At 36.9% G+C, this 13,515-nt stretch overlaps 1 protein-coding gene across 1 annotated transcript in view; it reads left to right on the forward strand.

Moving 5' to 3' along the window:
• The window catches only part of lamc3 (laminin, gamma 3), a 121,560-nt gene that overhangs the window by 52,585 nt on the left and 55,460 nt on the right, over nt 1-13,515 (forward strand). The window contains exon 3 of the mRNA XM_056746751.1: nt 2,482-2,786. Coding sequence (XP_056602729.1) covers nt 2,482-2,786 — 305 coding nt within the window. The remainder of the gene's footprint in view (nt 1-2,481; nt 2,787-13,515) is intronic.

The raw sequence follows: 13,515 nt of genomic DNA on the forward strand, positions 1-13,515 counted from the left end.
CACACAGCGTCCAATACAAAACAGCTTCTTCTGAACATTTCCGCTTACGCTTATGCCATTGTTTAAAAAACATTCAAAGCCATTGGTTGCTCAACAAAACTGTCTTGACTAGAACTGAGTACAAGTACGTGTATGTGCTGTGCTTGCTCCATTTCGATTCGATTTTCTGAAGCGGTTGCAAATGTTCAACTTAAAGTGATAGCATGTGACCTGCATAAATGTCTTTGTTCTGCTGAACACACAGCAAGATATTTTGAAGAATGTCAGTTCTCATTCTCTGTTTACTGCAATAGTTGGTTAATATATACTGTAGGTCAATGGGCCATGAGATCTGACATTCTTCGTTCTATCGTTCTCTGTGTTCAGCAGAACAAAGAAATTTATACAAGTTTGGAACAATCTGAGTGGGTGAATGTGTTTGATAATATAAGAAAAAAGCAAAGATAAATGTCAACATGACAGTATGTAAAACATTTACGGTTTAGCCTTTTTTAAAGTATATTTATTATATAACTACTATGGATGACCATTCAGCCAGTTTTCTCTCAGGGCGGAAAAGGTAAAAAAAACATAGTAAAAAAATCAACACATTTATCGCAGTATTAAGAACTTCCCGGATGTACATCCTATATTTGTTTTGGATCAACATAATAAGAAAGAAAGAAAATTATGTTTTAAAATACTAATAAACAGAGCTGAATATTTGGACACCAAAATTGCATCTGTCTAATATGCTTTTTGCTTTGGTTCAGACATGGGTTGCAGTTGGGTGTCAATAAAAGCCCCTTTTCATGTTTCTTAACCAAACAGAATACATCCAAGGGAGGCCTACACAGACATATACACACAGTGGAGGCATCTTTGGGGGTGGTACAGAAAACATTTTAAAGAATAAGACAAACACAGAAAGCAGCAGAGTCCAGTGGCAGGTCAGGGCTATCCCATACACACACATGTAAACATACACAAACACCCACATACACATACTTTAAGGAATGTTTCCACATCTGGTTTCCATTGTGGCCTTTATTCAAAGATGTTCAAAAAAACAATATGAGATACAGATGGTTGCAGCTAAATACCTAAACAGGACATCAAAAACTATGCAAATTACAAACACTTTGAAATACCATTTACTAGATGTCGTAGGAAACACAACCGCCTCACACATTGTGTCAATCGTAAAGCTTACAGCATGATAGATGATTTTGATATGGTGTTTACGCTCAGCTATGCGTTTCACATAAATATTACTGTAAATCTGGTTTAGTTTGATCGAGTTCAGACAAAACACACCCACATATATATATACAGATAAGTCTAGTCTACTCGTTCTTTTTAGACAAACAAGCACAACAGCTGGCGGAAGTTCACTGTATAAAGTAAACATGCACGTATTAAACCTGTGTGTGATGAATACACCACAGTACATTTACACATGTGCATTTTCAAATTCAAGTCCAACTCAGTAATTCAGCGTTTTGTTCCAGACTGCAAGTTCATTCATTATGATTAGAGATTTAGACCACCTCAAATTTTGAGCTTTTCTTTCTCATTTCGCTCTATTTCCTTCTCCTCTTTTCTCCAGCCAAGATAATCTTCTTTCATGCTGAGATCTAATGATGTTTAAATGATTTCAACATGGCAACCGACATGGTCCATGTTTGAAGACAGACTGAGCTGAAAAGAAAATGGATTATTTAAGGAGATATTTTTTAGTTGTAAACAGCTTTTTGCAAGTCAAGAGACCAAGACCATAAGAGGTCAGCTCTGATTTGATTGTAACAACAAGATATCACTGCTGTGGCTTAAAAAAGATAATATTCAGGACAAATAGTATATATTTGAATAAACCAAATAACTGAATGATTTGTCACATTTAAAATAGGAATATACAAGTCATGATAATCTCTATGACAATGAGTTTGATTTATTTCAGTTATTCAGTCATAAACCAGGCACCTTTAATATACAGACAATAATAATATATGAATAAATAATATATACTGATTTCCTCTCTTTGCCCCCTCTTTCAGTTCCACTCAACATTTGTTTATATTTTTTGCTGACGTGTTGTTTTTCTGAATTAGTATATTCATAATGGCTAAGACAGGCAAAAAGAAAAAAATCAAATCATATTTCTTGTCATCTTTTACACAACAGCCCTACCAAGATGTTTTATTTATATTTCTTATACAAATAAACAAATATGTCATGAATAGCAGAAGTAAACACAATCAGATTAGTATGTGATGTTTAAAACCATAAAAGATGAAGGGACGCAGATGTAAATCTTACCCGAGCTCAGTGTACAGGGTATTCTGTGTACTTTATTTGTAGATGCTTTAATTATAGATTTTTGTGGGATCTCTGCAGCAGAAGATTTAATTTTGTATACATCTCTGCAATTTTGGTTTTATTACAACTTTCAATACTTTCAAGAAAAATATATATATTTTAAAAACATTATTTTTCCCCAAGGCAAGGCCTTCGAGATCACATATGTCCGTTTAAAATTCTACTCCAGCCGACCGGAGAGCTTTGCAATCTACAAGCGTACAGAAGAGAATGGACCATGGCAACCGTACCAATACTACAGCGCTTCCTGTCGCAAGACTTATGAGAGGGACAACAAAGGCTTCATACGACCAGGAGATAATGAGAGGACGGCCCTCTGCACAGACGAGTTTAGTGACATCTCTCCACTAGCTGGTGGAAATGTGGCCTTCTCAACAATAGAGGGACGACCCAGTGCCTACAACTTTGACCAGAGTCCTGTGTTACAGGTTTGACCTATGTTTTGCATGTTATTAATGTGATTTCATATTAATGTTTCCATATTAATGCGAATGAATGATCAGTGTTGGCACAAACAGCGATAATTGTTCAGAAATTATGACTGTCGAATGTCATTATAGATTCATTTATTTACTCGAAAAATGCTGTGTTATTTTCAATTCAGTGTTAGGTCAAAAAGGGACAAACCTAAACGTTGGGTTGTTTCAACCAAAAATGCTAGGTGGTTTTAGCCTATTCTTGGGTCAAATCTGAATCATTTTTTGCGTTAATTTAATTTAACAGCTTGTTTCATCCCTTTTTGACCCAACGCAATGCCATAAAATATTTTTTTTGTTTCCCCAAAGAACCACTCACTCAAAGGCTTTTAAGAGAATCATTTCTTTCCTTCACAGTGTGAAGAATCTTGTTTCACTGGAACCTTCTTTTCACCAGAAAGGTTCTCCAAATGTTAAAGATGCTCTATGGAATGTTTCAGCCAAAATACTTAAAAATAAAGGTGCTTAAAAGGTTCTTCACAGCAATGCCATAGAATAACCATTTTTGGTTCCACAAAGAACCATTCAGTCAAAGGTTCTCTTTCTTACCTTTTTATAATCTCAAGAATTTTTTTGGAACCTCAAGAACTTCACAAAGAACCTTTCTCTGATTCTTCATGGAACCATTTAGACAAAAAATATTTTTCTATGGCATCGTGAAGCATGAGTGTATCATGATCAAGCCTACACTGTGGTTTTAATCTTCTGACTTTCACTCTGTAAAAAGTGGCGCTTCACGATGCCGTATAACAATTTTTGCTTAATGATTCCATAAAGAACCTTTAACATGCAGAAACATTCTGTTACAGAAAAGGTTCTCTCAAGTGGAAAGGTGTTTTTTTAGAGATTTTGATAAAAAAGTGAGAAATGGGTCCTGTGAGAACCTTTGAGTAAACAGACCAAAATGGTTCTTAAATGGCATCACCTTTTTGTAACATTTTGTAACATTGTTCCTGGCAGAATCACACAGCCAAACATGAGTGCTCAGCATGTCACGCTTCTAAATAGAGAGTGCAACCTTTTCTGAGCAGTTGTAGTGAGCTCCTTCCACACAGAGAAACAGTCACAGTCTTCAAAAGAAGTTCAGAAAATCCAAGTTGACAGACCATAGCCAGAGCTTGATATTATCTCAAGGAAAAATGTACGCAGACTCACACATTCATTTAATGTATGAATAGACACATATGCATTGGAATAGGTTAAAATCAAACCAAAGTTGACATGATATTAGATGATCACTACCTGCCAACACTCACACAGAGACATTTCCTCCTCCACATCTATTTTTAAAACCAACATAATGATGATGAGAGAAAAAGAACAATGATTTAGCCAAAAGTAAAATGGCCATTAAAGCATGTTTATCAGATTGTTTTGTGAATTTTGAAAACTTTGAAAAGAAGAAAACTTTGATTATGTATTGATAATCAAAATCCTGCATCCTGCAGGAGTAAGAACAGCCACTGGTGCTCCCTCAGTAAAGGTTGCATAACACCTCAGCATTTGATGATCAGTACTTTCCTTGTATACAGTTAATCTAGAAAATTCTGATTGTACAGCAATATAAAAATAAATGCGCATTAAAGGAAAAGTATTTAAATGAAAAACAGCATACACCTTCCCATTTACACAGATGCTTTTATCCTCTGAATCACACAAATTCAGGTGAATTAGTACAGTGGTTACACAGGCATAATGATATCTCGACCAACTAAGGTTTGTTTGGGGGCTCACATTAGATAAAAGCTTCCTCATTCATTCATCGTTATGTTTTCTCTCCATTCTAAAGAAAACATTAGAAAGAGCCTTTAAAAACGATGAGGGAGAGGGCACAGCAGAAATGGAAAGATATCATTTTATTTGCGAGTGGAGAGAACAGTTTCTTTTTTCTGAATGAGGCCCTAACGTGGTTGGGAGAGGAATGGACATGAAAATATGTAAGAGACCCCTAGTAAGACCTGAAAGAGACTTGTTTTGCACACAGGAGTTAAAGGGCTCCTTCCTTATTCCAACCCTGTAGGACTTTCATTCTTCTGAAGAACACAAAAGAAGATATTTTGAAGAATAAGCAATATTGGGGACCCCTTGACTTCCATTGTATGGACACAAATCATCTTCTTTTGTTTTTCACAGAATGATTCATGTACAGGTTTTTAGGTTGAATAAATGCTGGCTATATTTTAATATTGGGGTGAACTCTTTACAAGGAAAGTGCTGCGCAAATCTATCAGCGTATGACATTTAAGTACCAGGATAACGATTCAAGTGCAGATTGCTTGGTACACATTTGAATCGCTCTTGCGGTACTTTAATGCCATATGCCAAACAGTCTGCGCAGCCCAACATTAAGTTAAACGTGTCTGTTCCTGAAGTCACTGATTAGCCTCTCCCTGTGTTTTATCAGAGTTACGAATGGATCTCGCAGGCCAGAGTTGAGAACCACTGACCTTTATCATGTCAGAGTTCTGCTTGCTTTTCATATGGTCTCCGTAAAAGCAGAACTGGATCTTCTGCATATATGAATGAAAGTAGGACTCTATAATCCAAATAATCCAAATGCCATTCTGTTGTCAGCCAAGCTATGTGAATTAATTCACAAGATTTTATATGATTGACAGGAGGGTGAACGTAACGGCTTTATTAGTTAAAATGTTGGATTCCCTACTGTACAGAAAAAAACATGCCAACATTTTTAACTAGCACATTTCATTTCTTGGCAGAACCCATTAATAAAAAGCTACATGGTGGTACTGTGCGAAATATGGGTTCTGTGTTCAGGTGCAAAGTATATCTGTTTGAGGGCGTTCCCAACCCCTCCCTTTAATCGTTGTACTTTTTCCAGTATTTCTGTCCACACACGCACACACACACACACTTGTGCTTCACACTCCATTTATTTCCCTCTGTACTCATTACTTAAAGCACTAATTCTTTCTCTGTGTAATTAGAGAGTGAAAGTAGTGATTTAGTCACTCGGATAAAATGTCAGGTGTCTTTCATTAACTTCTCTCCTCTTTTGCTAATGTCCAAACCCCTGAACCTTCCACGGCTACCTGGTTATTCTTTATGAAGGCTCTTTTCTTTATATATTCTTGATTTATTGAGCTTCATTTGTCCTTTCCTCTCTCTACTCTAAAGCACTTACATTTTATACATCCATAAGCCTGCGCCAGTTGAAGAAGACCTCCTGAATTGTTTTTCTCATATTAAGTACAGATTTCAATTGTTACATTTTGTGTATCTAGGTCAGTGATGTAAAAGGGATAGTTCACCCAAAAAGGAAAATTCTTTCATGAATTAGACAACCTTTAGTTGTTCCAAACCTGAATACATTTCTTTGTTTGGTTGAACAAGAAAATGCACCAGAAATTTCAGCTGCTAACTTCCAAATAGCTTTCTTTGTATTCAACAGAACAAAGAAATGTACACAGGGTTGGAATAACTAGAGAGTGAGTATTCATAACAGAATTTTCATTTTTGGGTGAACTATCCCTTTAAATTGTCATTGTCTCAGAAGTCTGGGGTTAGTCTAGAGTTAAATTTCAATGTTGTGTCTGTGCTGAGTTTGTGTAAGATGACTAATTTAGATCATTTGGAGAATCGAGAACACAACAGGAAACAGCAAACATCTACCACACATGGAAAAGTTTAAGGTTTTCAGTCGACTGAGTCTCTAAATCCGCCGTTTTTAATAATTTGCCTCTGGAGTTTGCTCTGCATGTGTTCGGTTTTGAAATAGTAATTTCTTACAATTATAAAAACCTGACACTATTTGTTAAGATTGCACTTTAATAGCATGTGTCAAACACTAAATTCTGGGTTGTTTTACATGTACATTAAGTCATTTGGCAGACGCTTTTATCCAAAGCGACTTACAGTGCACTTATTACAGGGACAATCCCCCTGTAAACTTGTTGTTAGGTCAAATGTAGTCTTGTTTCCAAGGTGTGGGAACCAAGGACCACCCAAAAACCCATATGACAGTAAGGAAAGGAAACAGTCAACTTTCGTTTTCAAACATGATTAGGGGAATGGAAATTTCCTTGCGATATCAGACCGGTGTCTGAAGTGAATGTGTGAAAGTTTTTCCATGGGCGTGACGTTTGAGGCTAAAATAACATCAAATGTAAACTTTAAAATAATGGTTGTGTTTGCTGCTTTTTGACCTGACTAATGTTTGAAAAAGAAGCATTTAAGTGAATTAAAGTGATAGTTCACCCAAAAACGAAAATTCTGTCAATGTATTCATCCTCTTGTCATTTCAAACCTGTATGACTTTCTTTCTTCTGCAGAACACAAAAGAAGGTGTTTTAAAAAATCCTGGTAACCAAACAACATCTGTACTCATTGACTTGCATTGGTTTTCTGTCCATGGGAAGTGAATGGGTTCCACCATTTTTCGAATACCAATATTCTTCAAAATATATTTTTTTGTGTTCTGTGGAAGAAAGTCACGCAGAATGACAAGAGTGTGATTAAATGATGACAGAATTTTTGGGTCACTTTAACGACAACTTTCATGTCTTTAGTTAAAGGGGTCATATGGCGCGGATACGTGTTTTTCTGTGTCTTTTGTGTCTTATAAGTTGCCCATGCATGTATAATACACATAAAATAGCAAAAATGAAAGTGTCGGAACAAAAGATGCATTCGGTAAGCGAATGCTCACCCAGAACTGGCTGAAACGCCTCTTGTAGCCACATCCCCACAAATGTACGTCATTGCGGGATATAAGACCGGCCAAATGTAAACGCAAGAAATGTGGGCATACCTGTCAGTACAATTGCTTTGGAACCTGATGTAAGAGGCGTTACATTTCCATCACACGCTTGCAGTATTCTACCAATCACCATGCACTGGTTAACTGGCTAATCATAACACACCTTGCTTTTCAGAGTGATGAACTTTGTAAAAAATTGCATGTTTCAGAGAGGAGGTTCAAAGAGGAGATACAAACATGCATTGTATGTGGAAAATGCAGCATTCTTAACCTTAATTGTGTAAGGTAGTGTCCTTTAAAATCAACGGCAAAATGGTATTTCAGATTAGTGGAAGTAAAGGTTGCACAGTGGGAAAACTTTTGTGACTTCAAAACTTGATCTGGATTGTTTGCTCTTGATTGCCTTACCTTGCTACTCACATTTTCTTGTCTGTCACTTTAGTTTGGAAAACATCACAGCAGGAAGTAAATGTAAATACGTTGCATCTCTCAGGATTCAGATGCAGCCATTATTTGCTGTTACCTCCCAAGCTTTCATGGCTGATCTGATCAAGGTTTCGCGGCACTGCATTCTGCATTTTTGTGATCGTTAACAAGAATGATGGCACAGCATGCCTTCCATTTCCCCTCTCTGTCACTTCTTTGATGATTGACTGCTTTTCGCTTTCAAAATCTCTGTCGGAGTTTTTAATAGCTGTGCTTTCCCTAATGGCCCAGTTTCCCATAGATTTCTGCTCGGCGAGGCATTCATCGACATGCTGATTATAAAGCAACCCCAGATCAATAAGCAAGCCAGTTTACATGAAAGTGGTGACAAATCTTTTAGTGTGTGTGTGTTCGTTTCACATGGAGAACTTTGTTCTTTTTGCCTGTCTTTCTTCTCTGTTGGCTCAACTGGTAGCAATCCCAAGATCATGGGTTCATGACACACACAGGCGGGAAAATGTATATGTATATGTAACTATAAAAAGGGGACTTCGGTATGTTTTTTCATAGCCGTGCACTTCTCAGATCGTCTGTCACAATAAACTCGTTATGCATGACAGGAGAATATGATCGATTCAGTAAATCTCATCTCATTCTGCCACTTTTTGTCTTTTTCCGTCTTTGCACGCCTTCTTATTTGAATGAGAAAATGAGTTCACTCTAACTACTAATCTGAATGAAACCGAGATCAATGAAGTCAAACCCTTTCATTAAAAAGCACACACTTTCTCTGTCCCTCCCTATCTTTCTCTCTCCCTCTCACTATTTTCTTTCTGTGACATTGGTAAATTAAAATGTGTAAAGGGAAAAAATCCATTTGGCTGGCCGTTTACATCTCTTAGTTTTCCCTTTAGCAGAAGCAGCCTGAATGTTTATGGAAATGAGCTGAACTTGTGGATGTTATGAAGATGAGCTGACCTTTGTAAATGTGGCAGAAATGGCTTGGGAAGCCTGTTCTTCATTATGACAACTTTCAAAGCCTTTATTCTGTCTAGACAGAAAGCCTTTTAAAAGCCCTCAACCCCTCAGCTCAAAGAAAACCATCCACAGCGTTCCTTAAACTCAACAACAAAACACAAATGCAAGAGCCAATATTGAAAAACAAACCTCTTTTTACTGGCATGTTTGGCTTGGCACAATAAACACAATAACTGAGGACCACTCTAAAGCTCTGTGTTTGAAGAAAACGTTCATTTAGAAGACTGTTTACTGTTGTGGTGAGAACCCCGGTCTACACAGACTAAAGCAATTCTGTTCAAATGAACGAATAAGATCTGAACTTTTTTCAACATGAGAAAAGCATAAAAAGCACAGAAGTATAGGTCTATCGGTGACATGAGGTTGACCTTCCTGTCTTCTCCAGCAGTATGTGCGAAAACATCCATATTTCATCAGCTTTTAAGCCACAAGACGGCATCCTGCCTTTAGTATTAGCATTTTAATCCTCATGTCTCTCCGGTTGCACCTTCTATTGAAAGAATTTTAACAGACAGCTTTCTGTTTTCTTAAATCTCTCAGAAAAAGAAAGAGAGAAAGAGAAGAATGTTTGAACTACAAATCGGATGACAGAAACAAGAGGCCCCCTGGGCTGCGTTTCTATCCTGAGAATAATTTGAGGAAAGAAAAAAAACGCTTAGAGAGAGAGACAGAACGATTTCAAATCGACTGCAGTGTGTTCGGTGCTGTTACCATCTACTGTATAACGCCTTAATCAACTCGGTTGGATTCTCCGTTTGATGTTTTTGAATTGTTTTTCTCAAAGATTTTTGTTAAAAAGTGTATTAGTAGGCTACTTGTGTTTTGTCTGGGTGGTGGCAAACCCGTGTTTTATAAATGGATTGGTGGCTGGGAAACATGTTGCTGAAAAAATTATGTTGTTTGCTATGATGAAAAATGACTATATTTATCAAAATGTTATTTTAATGTGTACATCTACATTTAATGTGTTCATTTTTAGTACATCATTGTGTAAACGTACCCTTAAATGCAACTGACTACCCATCCAAACAAGCATTGTTTATCAGAACTTGATGTTGAATTTTGAAATAAGCATCTTTTCAATTATTCACCATTTTATAAATAAATTTGCTACAATAACCAGATCCTTTATGATTTCCTCCAAAGTAATGAATTGCATCAAAAAGAGGATATTTGTATGTGTTTTTTACAGTAAGCTTGGCATTATTATATATTTTCCCAGCAACACAATTCATGTTGAAGATGAAAGTTGTCCTATGAATTCAAATTTAATTTGTTCAGTCATGCATTTAATCGGCGTGCACGCTTTCTCTCTGGCTATGGCTGAAGAGCTGGGTGTTAAATTGCAATGGCGGCATTGAATGAGAATGAGAGATGGAGAGAGGATAAAAGAGAGCGGCACACGGTGAACCTAAGCAATCAAATTAAAAAAGTTATTCCGTTTGAAATGAGGGACAAACCTTTTACTGATGAATTCTAATCATGGGGACCCTCCAGGCTGAGACCCTCATATGAAGGAGTAAGAGAGGGAGATAACTGAAGGAGGGAGACGGTACACAAGCTGGTACACTGCGTGATGTGATGACTGGATGTGCCCTTGAAAGGCGTGTGGATGTGAGCAGTGTACTTTCACAAAAACACTCCACAAAGTGTAAGAAACCACATTGAGATTGAGAACGGAGGGACTGTTTTTCATTTTCTCTGTAGTCAGCAGTTTTAATGAAATCATCAGCCGAACAGGCAAAAAGCAAATGAAGACTAATTAATTGCACGCTGCCGTTTGTACAAAGAACCGCCAATAAACGATCTAATAATTAACCTTTCAAGGATTACTTCCATCCTACCATGTAAATAATATCTCAAAGAGCAACTGGCCTGAGACAATTAGCCATTGTTCAGCTAGTATTAACCAAGACATGAAAATATTTTCTTCATTATGACATGATGTCGCTTTGAATGTCATTGTGGTTTAGCCGTAAGGTATTGGATTAATTATATAATGGCGGCAACCCTATTCTATTTAAATTAAATCAAATATTACATTTACATTTAGTCATTTACCAGACGCTTTTATCCAAAGCTGCCTTAAGAGAGTTCAGGGAGCAATAAAGCGATGTCATACAGGAGCAATAATACAATAGGTGCTAATACCATGTTTCTAGTTTCCACAAAGCCAGAACATTATTAAATTAACATACATTTACCTGATAAGGAAAAGGGCCTAAGATATTTAATTAAGTGGCCTAAAAAATTAAGTAAAATATCTGCCAGTGGGGTAAGAAAAATATACTTGAATTAAGTGCTTATTAAAGCAGGCAGATATTTTTGTTTAATTTATATCCGTAAATGTAGTTATTATTTGTATAGTTCTTAGAAAAAAAACGATGAACCATATCAGTAGGCTTTCCTTGTCAGAATTTCTATATTATTTCATGATGACACAAATATATTAAGATGTCAATTTATTGCAGTGTGCATTCAATAATTAATGCCTCTATAGACCACTTGGCAAGATGTAAACACTGGTCCAGAAGCACTTTTAGGTTCATTTTTATTACATACATCATTGAATCTTAAAGCTTATATATGTTCTGTTGGTTGTATTAATTTCAAACTTGTAAAATGTACTATCTCGGTTTGAAACATAAAATTGCATGTTACTTTACAAACTTATCTTTATGTGGGTTGACGTCAACTGGCATCAAACTGACATTTCCTTTGAAATTCTTCCCGACGTCTAAAATTATTTATTTTTTATAATCTTACCCTAACAAATAGGAAGACTCAACTACTTTCTGTTTATTTTTAACCCAATAAGTTACGGATGGCTGCTTTAAATTGATTTCTGTTTATATCCATACTATGTTACCATAAAGTATATGACAGAGATAAGTTGTGGTTAGTGATTCATGGCACTTGAAATAAAATGTGCCTTTAATTCCAACCCAGGGAACATCCTTTAATGGCATAGAGTCTGAGCCAATAAGCTGAGCCGTGAAGTGGCAATACGATTAATCATGGTACAAATGCGGAGAGATGACAGAGCGCTTGCTAACACGACCCTGACTGAAGCAGATAAACCAACAGGGTAAAGAAATCTTTGCATCTCTTTCTGTTTCTGTATGCACTGTTTAACAGAATTAGCCCACCATTCATTTAAATGAGGTATTCTTGTGCTTTGGGCATGCGTCTTTAGGTTAGAGTCACAAGACACACAGTAAGAACACATTGTAGGTGTCTAGTTTTACGCTTGTGTTAACAGCAAGAGAACCTAAATAATATGGCATTACTACATTTGAAAAGGTTGCTCAATGTTAGGTTAATAAAGAAAAATGACTTGCTATTTGCATTTACAGAACTAAAACTCCTACAGTGTAAATAAATAAATAAATAAATGAAACCTGAATCTAAATGTCATTTCAGGACCTGCTTGACACCCATGCATATATTAAGCTCTGCATGCTTATTTGGAAATATCCCAAAGCACTGAGGATCAGAATCGTGATGCAGTCAGTGGGGATTGTAGAGACTTAAGAATACATTTACAAGGCCTTCCAGCAGATTTGTCAACTATCCTACTGTAATTATCCCAACCTCACGGGCCGTCTTTTAGATGCCCAAGCGATAGGCAGCATTGCCTGTCCTGTCACCCCACCTCCAGAGACAGCCCATTAGAATAAAATCATAGCGGACCAACTAAGCATTCTTTATTTCTTTCTCTTGTTTCTTGTCCCGGAGTTATTTGCGTTTGTGATTCACAGCACATTGTCTCTACCCCCAAAACAAGTCCTTTTCTACCTGATGCACAAACAAGCAAGACAAGACGCAGCGAGCAGATAAAGTGGGCAACACAGGCAAAGGAAAAAAGCGTGTATGAGAAAAAGAGAAGCAGCAGGGAAGATGAAGAATCATTTACATGTAGAAGGTGGAAGCAGAAGAACACAGGGGCAGATATAATGAAACGGAAGCAAAGCCAGAGGAGCATCATTAGAGAGACAAAGATACATGGATGATGTTATTTGTTTCTCAGTTTTGTTTACTCAACTGCTGTGAACACGAATGGTATAACCGTCGTTCTGAGAGGAAGTTTGGATGTGCTTGCAGGTGTTGGGCCAGCTAGCTTCTCTCTTGTTCTTTATCTTGGCCCCTCGTTCCTCAGAATGGAACATGTGCGCGTTCACCTCCTCACACAGGGCTATCACCCTTGCTCAAAACCCATTAACACGGACAGAACAGAGGTCAACAGGCCAGAAACTGATAAGGATGACCAAACTCTATTCCTTTCACACTATCACACCAATATGTGACGCACAGACTTGACCATACTTGTGTGAGGGGTATGTGCTGACATTTTGTCTATAGGTAAAGAAGATCCCTTCTGTCACCTAGTTTATAATTACTCTTTATCTCAAATATGTGCACACATATAGACCTCTAACTGTAAATTTAAAGGTTCAAAGATTGTTTATGTTTTTATTTATAGGAATATTAACATTG

Source organism: Triplophysa dalaica, chromosome 4 (assembly GCF_015846415.1).
Source record: "Triplophysa dalaica isolate WHDGS20190420 chromosome 4, ASM1584641v1, whole genome shotgun sequence".
Lineage (NCBI taxonomy): Eukaryota > Metazoa > Chordata > Actinopteri > Cypriniformes > Nemacheilidae > Triplophysa > Triplophysa dalaica.